The sequence below is a fragment of the Atractosteus spatula genome, chromosome 13 (genome assembly GCF_055471065.1).
Source record: "Atractosteus spatula isolate fAtrSpa1 chromosome 13, fAtrSpa1.hap1, whole genome shotgun sequence".
Taxonomy (NCBI): Eukaryota; Metazoa; Chordata; class Actinopteri; order Semionotiformes; family Lepisosteidae; genus Atractosteus; species Atractosteus spatula.
Genome location: NC_142718.1, coordinates 37,833,601 through 37,846,019, shown reverse-complemented (window position 1 = coordinate 37,846,019; position 12,419 = coordinate 37,833,601). Strand labels below are relative to the sequence as shown.

The following is a 12,419-nucleotide window of genomic DNA, read 5'->3' as shown; positions in this document are numbered from 1 at the left end:
ATACAACAAACTTAAACCTTTGAATGATTATATGATTCTAAATTAAAACTGACATTGCCTTACAACCTCAGTGGCATTTGAAATCAAGAAATAAAGGCAACATCAAGATTTCTCAAACTGAATGACTGGAAAACAAGCAAGACCTGGCACTAGGGTAATTTGTAAAAAAAAATTAGCTAACTTAATATACTTCAGCTTCACATGCTGATTTGAATGTAACCACGGCAACATTTAATAGTGTCTAGTAATTAATATGATGCACGTGTTATGCCTTTTTGAAGAAAATGACATTTAAAATATTTGCTAAGAAAATGTTCTAATCCAGAGAGGATTTTTGGAGAGAACCCAGGTGTTTTTTCCATTGTTGGTTTTCATTACCTGCACACACATAAATAAAAATATCCTTGACACGATCGCTAGGGACTGTCCGTTTGTAAGCTCTCGTGACACAATTGATGACAGTTTACTGAAGGCTGCTAGTGTTTTTATTTCTTCTTAATGATAGATGAGGTTTTTCTGTGGAACTGATGAAATGGCTCCTGGGAAGCCACTGTTATAAACAATATGGATAAGCTTCAAAGTGTGCGAAGTGTGCTTTGCTCTCACAGAAGATCAAGAAAACTGAGAGATAAATACCCGAACAATAAGCACTTAATCCAGGGAAGTGCTGTAAAAACAAACTCTCTGTTATCACTTTAATTCTTACCTCTTTTTCTAGGAAAACTTTTTTGTCATCCAATGTATTGTAGAGCGTAAAGAACTGTTTGGTTTCTTTGTGCGTTGCTGCAACTATTGACAAAAAATACTCTTTTTAGTTAAATTGTTTTTCAAAGCATAAAGGGTAAGCCTAAATGTGAGCAATTAACATGTGAAATGAATATTAGAAATGATAAACATTTATAATTTCAGTGAATTACCAGATACCCACACCAAAAAAGGTGTTGCATTTTTAGTGGTATGAATCATTTTTAAACTAAAACTAATACATAATAAAAATAAGTCTTTAATTCTTTGGACACATTCAAGAAATCGGACTATAAATTATAATACCAACCTTTTTCCCTTGTACATTGAAAAAGGACCTAAAACTGACTGTAATCCTCAACCGAAACAAACTGCTGACATAATAAGAAATTCTGGGCTCTGCTATAAAAACAACCAAGATAAAAATATAAAACTACGATACCTCAGCAAAGCAGACATATACTTTACTTGTTGCCAACAATCAGTTTTATTGGGAACACAAGGTTCGCAAAGGTGTCATGGAAACAACGTGCAGCTCTTAAAGAGCCATTGGAAAAAAGAGCAGAAAAACAAGCACCATAGATTAGAGAAATTAAGGCAAAAAAATGCAACAATTGTGCCCAATTTTACGGCAAGCTGCCAAGAGAATTCGCTGATATTTAATAGCCTCTCTTCACCACTTAATCAAAAAGAATGAAATCATACTTATAGCACATTTGTTGGAAAAAAACAACACTTTAGACTGGTAATAGAAAGCAAGGGGGGAAATCAAACCGCAAAATTACATTTTCCTACAACCCAGGAAAGAAAAATATTCCTGCCGAAATATTACACAAAGCAGATGTTTAAGTACATACCCTGGCCATAGAGTTCAATAAATCTTTTCTGATACTGGGTTAGTTCAGCTCGGCTTGGCACTTCATCAATCTTTCTTTGTAGTATAGCAATTTCTCTATTCCGGCGGGCCTGAGGGCAAGCAGGAACATGAAGTCAAATACTTTTTAGTCTTGTTGAATGCGTTTACAGTAAAGAAAGCGCATAAATCACGATGCATTGAAAGAATGAATTTGGAGCACCTGCTGACCCATTACAAACATTAATTCTGAAAATGGTTTAGTCATGCATTGAGTGAAACGTGAGATCAGCGTACAATTTCTCTAGAAAAATGTGGTAGACTTAGTATTTAACCACATGCTCTCTAACTGTAAACAAAAATGCTCTATTTAGCAAAGTATTTTAAGACTTTAAACCATTTAAGAATTTAAACCATCGTACTCCTGGTGACCTGTGAATAGCAGCTCTGATCCTTGAGATATGAACAGCATAGGAGAAGAGTAAAGGAAAATGAAAAACTGCAATACTGCCGTTTCAGACTCCAGAGAAAAGGCTGTTTTATGTCCTCTCAGCTCAAACTTGAGCTCATAAACATCTGAGAAGCAGGTGTAGTCTCAGAGATAAATGGCTCTAAAGCTGAATTATCAGAATAATAAATAGCGGAATAAGAACGGCCATTTCTCTAACAAGTCAGATATTCCGCATATCACTGTGCTCAGTTTCTTCAGACACAATCAGGGTAGTTTAGCGATTTAATCTATAAGCAGGAATAAATTGTTGAGGGAAAAGGAATAAAGTTTGGTAAAAGCACAAAATCTTATCCCAACCTAAAGTCAAATCAATCTTAGATGCACTGACACATCCTTCATCACTTGCAAAATAAAATATTAACCAGCCTCACAACTACATTTATATAACGATTAACTCCACTGCTGACAGTAGTCATGAATTAAGTTTCTGTGTCCAAACTCTAAATACAAAAAATAGACAAAAGGGAATTAAGTGATTACCAGAAGGAGCCTGATCTTCTGGAGCTTCTCTCTGTCTGTGTTGTACTGTTTTTCAACCAGTTGGATTCGTTCCTACAAATACATCATTAACGTGTACTTTCAAGGATTTATTTGATAACTAGCTCATACTAGTAAAAATAACAGTAAAAATACAATTTTAAGAAAATAACAGTCCAAGCAATTATTGGGACACTGCCATGTACTTGTCACACCTATTTTACTTACATATTAAATGTGGATATTGCAAGTGAAGAGACAGTTCCCAGCTGTCTAGTATGTACATATGTTTCTTCTTCAGTGAGGCCCACATGGAGCCTTACACTCATAACACTTAGGTGATTAAACTCCCACAGGAAACAATGGGTATTTAAGTGTTTAATCATTTGAATTTAAGCCTCAAGGTTCAACGTTTATTTTTTCAAATTCAATCTGTTCTAACAGTTCAGCTCAGAAGAGCTCAGATCACTACATTCTACAGATACCATCATTCGCAAATGTGTCATTTCATTCTCCTTTACCTTTTCTTCATCGTTCTCATCTCCTGACTCAATTTTCAAGTTTTCGATATTCTGCTGCAGACGAGCCATTTCCTCCTTTAAAGAAAAAGACAGCCTTTAAAAACACCGTGCAGGAAAGACAAAAGGTTAAAAAAAAACGACACAGAGGAAAATCAAATTTGCAACTAATGACCTTACGTAGACCCTTAGTGTTTTAGGAGTACAAAAATACATTAAACCAAAAGAAAAGCACAACGGAAAAACTCTAGTTCACACTATGGCTTCTCTGCACTTACTCTGCAATGTGTGCGGAATTCTTGCTCTTGATTTTTCAGGTTCTCATTCATAGAGACCAAAGCTCTAAGCTTCTGCAAAACACTGGAACAATTGAAAGACAGACAAGAACACACAAATATTTACCACATTTCAAAAACCCGAGGCTAAGTAAAAACAAACTGTAAACCAGGTAAAACAGAAACAACTGCTGTACAAACTCTATTCAGTACAAGCAAAAAAAGTAGGAATAGAGGAAAGTATAGATTTTATTTTATTTTTTTCAGGTCCCTTGGTGTTCTTGAAACTTTGAAATGCAACTTTGAAAAACAAAACCACACACACAGTGGACATCTGCAAAGGATTAAAACCATATCATCTGTTACACCATTCTGTCATATCAGTCTTTTGTATTTGGTCCCAAAGTAAGTGTCTATACAAAACACTTTTGCTTCTTCCTTAACTGGGATGACAGATTACACCAAAGCTTCACCCTTCACCTTTGAAGTCAGCACTCTGAAGATCTCAAAGGCTGGATTTTCCATAAAACAATTCCGATACCAGATATTATTCTGGGGCTCTTAAGTGAACCTAAGCATCTTAAAATGTTCCTTCCCAATAATCCTTTTAAGTCACAACTCAGCACTATGATTTCTGAAGAACCAAGACAGATTATCACCATTTGCCTATTTATTCACTCTCATTATTGGTGTGCGCTACACTGTTTTGATTCTTCAGCACTCCACAATGTCATGACAGGACTAATGAGAATCACTTAAAACAAGATCCTGTCCAGTTCTGATATTCCTTTGTTCTTTTCTCTTGCTACCCAAAGCTCCACTCAGTCTAGTAAAAAAAAACTAAACTGTTTCTTGACATTTTGTCCTCCAAATGCTAGAAATCTAAACTGCCTGTGGGCTTCTACAGTATTTTCAAAAACTGAACTGATGATTCATTTGCCTGTTAAGTTAAAGAAGTTAAAGATGGTGATTGGAGATGACAGTGGAAGAAGGAGAAAAAACTCTTTTGTTATTCTGATTGATAAAAAACATGACTGAATATAAAATTGACTTCAGCCTGTATACCTCAGGTTCGTCTTCATTTAATTGCTTGTTAGAACAATTTTCCGACTGCTTTTCTGCACAGAAGAAACATTTGCCTTTAAGGTGCAGCATTTGTTTGAGAACATCGAACAGTTATTGAACTTAGTCTTCAGTACCACACAAAATCACGTACTGCTGCTACATTTAATCCCATAGCATATATATTTCAATTTAAATCGAATCATTTGGCTAAATATTTACTGAGCTAGCTGTTCAGGAAGAGTGAAATTCACAATAGCCTTACATCTAGTTATTAAATACTAGGTATTAAAAGAACAGAAAATAAATACTTTAACTTAAAAGTAAAAATGCCTCGTTGCTATCACACTTTTACATCATTCTGTGCATAAAAAACCTTTCCTGGCCGGTGGAGGACATCCACGTTTTAGTAGCTTTCAATATGAAATGGATTTCCTGTGCAAAGTGCAGATTTACTTTTTGTGCACGTGACCGCAGGCGTGAAGGAAAACTGCGCGGGTTTCCAGGAGCACAGAAGACCTTCATTTCCTTCCATCAGGCAGGCTTGAATTTTGTCTCCTGGGAGGTCTGTTTCCCTTGATAGCCGGGAAGGATGGTGGGGATTTGCTGCAAATTCCAGAGCACAACCCTTCCCCAGACCGATCTGGGGTCGCTGCTGGCTCTCCAGCTGTTCAGACGGAGTCAACTGGAGCTGTCTAAGACTACAGGTCTCAGCTGCCCCCTGGGGTGGATCTGCGGGTTTGTCAGTATCAGGTTTAGAGGCTGGAGGGCTGCCAGGGGGCTGGAGCAGATGGTTTCTTTGCGCTCAGCCTTGCTTGGCCCGATCCCTCACTCGCTGACATGTTGTTACAACAGCTGTGTCATTTGTTGAGCTGACCCTTTCATCATTGCAATAGCTGGCGCCGGCACGCGAGATGTCTGATCGGAACTTCGCCGGCTCTCGGCACCAGCGCCGGCTCACAAGGCAGCAAGAAATTGCTTCTGTTGTTGAGGTCTCTTGCAGATCTAGAACAATACATGCCTTCCATTCCTACTTCAAACCCCATGTTGTCTGGGGGCTATATTTTATATTAAGATTTATCCATACCCAAGGAACCATAATCAGCTACAAGTAAAGAGAAAAATAACATTACTTCTCTTGGCACATCTCTTCCCCACATGTCCTCCCACTAATAACATTTGTTGTGCCTAGTCATGTATTATTTCTACTTATATTATAGTCTAATTGGCTCTGTCTGATTGCACTCCATATCTTAGTGCCTCCCGTCACTTGGGACCATAGCAGTATAGATTTTACACTGAAGGAAACAGCGCTATTCATTTCCATCTCCAAGAAACGTGCAGTATCTCTGGATTTTAATGAGACCACGAGCCACAGATTCATCAGTAGACTGGACAAGCAAATCTGACTAAGAAGGAAAACTAACGATTAACCCTATCAAACTAACTGACATTAAAATGTATAGATTACCTATAAAATGTCCACATTTATTATTAATTTGATGCATGTAGTTTTAATTTAGCAAAATACAAAGCATCTAACTTCCTTCAACTTACAAATAAAGAAAAAAGCCAAATTAGTATTTACAAAAATCACAACAAAATAAATACACATTATTTTCAGTTGTGCGTCAACATTTTAAAACATAAAGCTGCCACACAATTAGATTTTCACTACTTAAACAAGTTTGTGTAATGCCATCTGAATTGCTACTGTTCTGAAGAGCAATTCATTGTAAATATAATATATTATGTCACACACTGTCTAAATGTAGACAAATTCATGAATGAGTCACAAAAGGTGACATTTAATTCCCAAAGAGAATTAACTCATTCATTTAGTTCACACCTTTAAAGGACAGTATAAGACCCTCTTTCCCAGCTGTGCCCTCAGGATATCTCTCATCCTCTCTAATGTTCGCCCATATCGCTACAATCCATCCAAGTAAAGCCTGCCCATTCATTCTGAAGTCAGAGACTGGGTTTAGAATTTGTTACATCCTTTTGGGAGCATTGACATCTCAATGGAATCTCCACATCTCCGTTTTTCTGACCCAGAGCTGTGATCTGCTCATCTTGCCCACTCAGGATACCCAGCAGTCTTCAGTCCAGGTTTTGCGCCTCTTTCCTTTTCCTTTCAACACAGAATAAACCTTTACCTGTTCCTTGGCAGCCTCCGCATGCTGACACAGCTCCCTACTCGGACTTTTACACTCACTGCATTATCTAGATGACGCTATATGGGTTAATCAAGACAGGTAAGGCTGTTTGGGAAATGTTTTTTTTTTTTAAATAAATCCTCCTTTTCTAATTAATTGCAACACACTACACAGGTTTTTACTCATTGCTATTTCCACCACATCAGAAACCTGGGCCACCGCAGTTTCATGAAATTATGATGAAAGTAGAAATAAAACAAAGAAAAATACTGGTAAGCCAGATGGAACAAGTTCAGTCACATTGACCCTGCCCATATTCTGTAGTGTCTTCACAGTGAGAAAACAGTCCATACTTTGACTTCACAGGGGTGAATTTCTGGCAGATGTGGCTCGCTTCTATAATTATCACTTACACTTTACATACCTCACACATTCACGCAGAAGAAGAGGGAGTTTCTACTGAATCAAACACTTACAGTATTAGACAAGACATGTAGATCTCATGCAAACAATATGCCTGAGACTTCAGATGCAAAGACACTGCTTACCTGGAATCAGCCTGGGACTCCACTTCTTGCAAAGCTGAAAGTTCCCTCTCCAGCTTCTCGGTGAGGCTAGAGGCCTGTGTGTATTAAATCAATAAGAACTGTAAAAAAATGAACAGTTCTTCTGGCAACATGTGCATTATGTTCCTACAGTCTACAGGGCATATCTCTAGTGCAAGGCAATCACACTAAACTCCCAGCTGTATTACTCGAGCGATTTGTTACAATTAATTTGACTTAAATGAACACTAATTTATAGAGGTCTTTCCACCAAATGTACTTTCAACAAGCCTTCCAATTTGTTCCAGGCCATTATGTAGCTGTGTCAGTCATTTTAACAGCTTGGGATAACAAGTTTTTCTGTAAATGCTAAATTTGCTGTGTAAGGGCATATTTTAAAATAATGGGATATATAAAAGCTACAAATACAGTAGAAATGAGTGGGTTTCATTTTGAGATTTCTTTAATAAATCTGAAAACATATAATATATACTCTTAAGAAGAGCTAAGTGCAAATTCCTGCTGCTACAGTTAATTTACTGTTAATTTACCGAGTTCTTTTTTTAATGTTCAGCAATCTTCTGTGCTCATCGCAAAAATATCTATCTGAATCTCTTTCGATCAGATACAACTGAGATCAGGTCGAAGAGACTGTGTCCCCAACAAACTTCATCCTTCATCAGAAGCATTTGTCAAGGTGCTGGTTTTATCTTTATCAGAGTAGTATTTACAATCTATACAACTATATAAAAACAAGGTCCAACATCTGCTCGGTAAGGATTTTCTCACCTCCATTAACCTGTTCTTTGCCTCTTCACATCCTGCTTGAATTTCTGTATGTTTAGCTTGCAGCTGGTAAAGTGAGAAAAAACACATTATACTGTACATACAAGACTGCTTCTCACCACTCTATAACACCATCTTTTAGACAAACGTACACACAGAAAAGAAAAATGTCTTGACCACTGCACAGATAAAAAGTTAATATCATTAACACTGTAATTTTTTTTAATTCAGAATCGCCAATTATTTTTGTTATAGACTCACCCAATTTGGAATCACTCATGGTGCTTTGCACACCTCAGCTTACACCTATGAAACCCTTGGGGACATTAAGTAGGTGGAAACCAAATGCCCAGGCCCACTCAACCTCTAGCCACTTGTCTTTTAGCATGTCCCAGGCCACACAGCCCCAAACTGAAAGGCAGCACCAAATGGAAGAGAGACGTGTCCCTCCCAGACAGTATGTAATGTTACAAGAGCCTGCAGGGGGCGCTGTGCCAGAAGGTGGGGGATAACCCTGTCTGATTAATCCCAGCCCTTGCTTTACAGATTGGCTAATTGTGCCATGCAGCTTGGGGAATCCCGGACACAGTCAGCTAGTGATATGACCAAGGCTCGAATCCACAATCACAGAGCTCAGCCCGCATTCAGGCAAGAACCCTTTCCAACTGAGCCATTCAGAGCCCTACAAAATGCACACTGAAGGACATTTACAGAAAACTTCTGGTGGCAATTCAAACGGCCTTTGCAAAGGCAGGTACCTCTTCCAGTTGCTTCGTCTTCTGCTGTATCTGCTTGTTGAGAGATGCCACCAGCCTACGATGCTGCTGAACAGGGCCGAACCTTTCGGGCCGATCCTCTGAAGAGAGCTCTGATTGCTGTAGAACCACAAGAAGATATTAGAAATATTATAAACTCTGCTATAATTGGAAAAGTTATCAGTGATGCAGGGATTTGATTAATTAAGTCAGTTCTTTACTCTGGTTTCATGGTCAATGGTGAGTGACACTGGACTTCGGGGAACCCCTTGCTTCTGTTGGTTTTTGTTTTACAGAAATTTCTTTTGAGGCATTTTTAAAAAGCGTGATGGGATGTATAATTGACATCAAACCTGCACGAATTTCTGAGAGTGCGAGCCCAATTGTAACCAGCTTGATTTCCACTGAGAAAGTAATGCGGATCGAGTTTTTGCTACACTGTCAGTCCAACCTGTGGTCATCCTAAAATGATTTATCAGTACAACTGAATATCATCTATTAAGAGCTGTGTTTAAGAGCCAGATTAAAGCAGCAAAAGATTAGCCAGAAATAACGCACCCAATTCTATAACAAACAAGTTAAGGTGAGAATGGAAAAGATTTTACATGCTGAAGCTGTTGCAACAATACACATGGTGTAGAGTATTTTTTAAACCAAGGACTGTGAATGGAATCAAGAAACCATAAGTATAAATATAATAATGAATGACTGGCATCATCATAAGTGACTAACAGCTCAGATGGAACCACAACCAGAAGGGCTGGTTTCAGAGCTGCCTCCTAGGTCTGGGGCTGGGAAAAAACTGCGGATCAGGAAAAAGCAAGCATTTGCCACAATTTCCAAACACGGCTGATCCACACTGCGGATCATGCAGGAGGAACACGCCAGAGCAAGGAAAAATAGGCGCATATGCAAAAGGTTTGACACCGTGATTTTCAAAACAAGTAAAAAAAAAAATGAGTCAGATTTTCTGACAGTACAAGGCAACGCAGCACATCACGACGAGACACAACAATCAAGTGACAGAAGAAGAGCGTGACAGGGAAATCTCAACGTGCGAGACAAGTGATGATTCAGACTAATCTCACATCGGACTTTCGGCTACAATGTCTCATAAACGTGGTACACTGTGTTCAAGCAGTCAGCGTCTCCTAGTACAAGGAAGAATGTCTTGGAAGGTTTACTTCAGTAAAATAAGCAAGATTTATAAGCAAGCTGCATGCATTATCTGGGCCCTGCATGAATCATGCAAAGTTGAAAGGAGGTTTTTCAATTTTTAAACCATCCAACAGGCGAGCTTGGTAGAGAATGTTCAAGCTCAGGAAATTCACTGATGCACCGGCAGATGCATTTAGTTTTTCTAGTTTCAGTGAAAAATATCTCGGGGGAAATATATTTTTTGCTGGAGCATAGTTAATGTTACTAGAATATGTACATTTATTTCTCTCTCACTCCACCCACAGTGATTCTGTGCCACGACATCTGTACAGAGAAAAATGTAACTGAATCTTACATTTTAAGAAAGAACATCTAAAAAGAAAATTGTAATATGCAATACTTCAATAATGTCCATTGTTCATGAGCTTTGTGTCATCTGGGTTTTGTAGTGGTACCTAGTAATTTAATCACTAATACTTATACGGCATGATTGCTCTACAGTGACTGATTGCAATAGCTGAGAATCATTCACAGGGATTGTGCTCATTTTTATGCAGAGGCTGAGATTTCAATTTATTGTTAAGCGTCTGTATATCATCTAGCTCAGTCTCTGAAATGAACAGCTCATCACAAATCTCTGCTACTGGAGACGAAGGGAGCAAATATGAATCACATTAAGAAATATTCAGAAGATAAAAGGTTGGAAATATGGTCATGAAGAGAATTTAAATGTTTCATTTTGCTTGCTTTTTTCCCCAGCTGTTTTCTTTGATATAATTTCTCCACTTGGAGAGGTCACAATCTTAACACCCTCAATGAAACACATTTTCATTTCAACATTTATTATGCAATTAAAATAATTATTCTAACAATAAGACAGGTTGGTAGAAGCACTCTAATCTGTTCATACATTTTACAGGATCATCAAATATACATTCTCAGTTTCTGATAGTCAAAACAGAGCAAGTGAGAAACATTTTAGTGCCTATTTTTTTTTGCTAATTAATGTGTTTGTTCTGTCTCTTTGCACTGGTGTTTGCTGAAAAAAAAACTGATCTGCCTGTGAACTTGAAAATTAACCAGTACCATCACTCACTGACACTTCTCTGATCAAAGCAGCATGATTTCTATGAATGCTGACAGTCTCTGTCTGTGCCATCTGCTTCTGATTACATTTATGCGTTTGCGTAAACTTTTTTAGAACATTAGCCTTTTACAAACCTTAGCAGTAAAAATGAACATTTATATTTCCAATAGCACTCTCAAGAAAATGTGTGCTTACCTTTTCTGCATATTCAGATGCCATTTGCTTTATTTCTTCGGACTGCAGGCCTACAATTTGTCCCACTGTGCTTGCAGTTAATTTCCCCTAAGAACACAGTTAAAGTCATACTGTAGATCAAAGATTTTCATTTCAATTTTCAAGTCTTTAGGGTTTAACCTACCACACACAGTTAGGATTCCTGAATACAACTAGCAAATGTATTTGTTCAAACAAATAAAAATGACAGATGACGTACAAAATGAAAATAACAGCTGTAGGTATATGCCCCTAAGGTTAAATAAATGGAAGGACGTCATAATGAGGTAGCACTTATACTGTAGGTAACACAGATACTGTAAACCACAATCAAAACCTTCAATGCTACTAGGTGTTTTCTAGATATTATTGGGTATTCAATTCCACATCGTTTAAAATAGAATTCACAGATACAGGAGCTCAGACAAAACAGCATCGCCACCAATGAAAGTGCATTAATTTTTCCAATGGTCATGCTGAGTTTCAATTAACACTGGGCTTGAATCCCAGTGGAGATGAGCTATCTCAGCCCTTTCGATGCCTCGTTAACAGGTGTGTTTAAGGACACACCTTTTTTTTAGCATTTCACTTTTACAGCTATTTGCATTTGTATGACTCTTCTCATCCCCAGGCATTCCAAACCCATAAACAAATCCTATATACGTTCTACACCAGAGCAGAGCAATTCCAGTGACCAGCAAAGTGGCCCCTACCTGGGGGACACATGGTAACCATTCTGCACCAGCAGCCCCACTACACGGCAGATCAAGCGAGAGAGTGAGAAACGACTTCACCAGTGGAATTAAGGGGCAAATTTACTTAGGTAGACCAGATTGTGCATGCCCAGAGTCGAAGTTATCCGCAACACTGGGGTTAACACTCTCCGAGTCACAGGATCTTTAATCTCCAGGACCTCAGTTCAAACCACCTGTAGGATGTCACTTCCTGCAGCAAAGATTATACCCAGTCCTCACTCTGCAGCATTGGTTTCTAATAATTCTTGTCTAGAGGTAAGAGCACCTCCTACCGGTCTACCATAATCACTTACAGCAGCACCATCCACTACTTAGAAGTTGCCCATCCATTACTGATCACGCTCAGCACTTTACAAATCATTTCTTTGCACTCATTAGCAGCACACACCTTCATGAAATAATAATAATAATAATAATAATAATAAACTTTATTTTATACAGCGCCTTTAAAGGTGGCTTCTCAAAGCACTTTACAGGATGACAACAACAATAAATAAAAAGAATACACAAGATATAACACA

General features: G+C 38.1%; 1 protein-coding gene across 8 annotated transcripts in view; it reads right to left on the bottom strand.

Moving 5' to 3' along the window:
- The window catches only part of ccdc93 (CCC complex scaffolding subunit CCDC93), a 37,092-nt gene that overhangs the window by 8,465 nt on the left and 16,208 nt on the right, over positions 1-12,419 (bottom strand). For all 8 annotated transcript variants that reach the window (XM_088929873.1, XM_088929868.1, XM_088929867.1 and 5 more), the window contains 9 exons: positions 11,126-11,212; positions 8,689-8,805; positions 7,934-7,996; positions 7,148-7,221; positions 3,382-3,463; positions 3,107-3,181; positions 2,589-2,660; positions 1,602-1,710; positions 707-789 (listed from right to left, as the gene is read on the bottom strand). In XM_088929873.1, the coding sequence (XP_088785999.1) occupies positions 707-789; positions 1,602-1,710; positions 2,589-2,660; positions 3,107-3,181; positions 3,382-3,463; positions 7,148-7,221; positions 7,934-7,996; positions 8,689-8,805; positions 11,126-11,212 (762 nt within the window). The remainder of the gene's footprint in view (positions 1-706; positions 790-1,601; positions 1,711-2,588; positions 2,661-3,106; positions 3,182-3,381; positions 3,464-7,147; positions 7,222-7,933; positions 7,997-8,688; positions 8,806-11,125; positions 11,213-12,419) is intronic.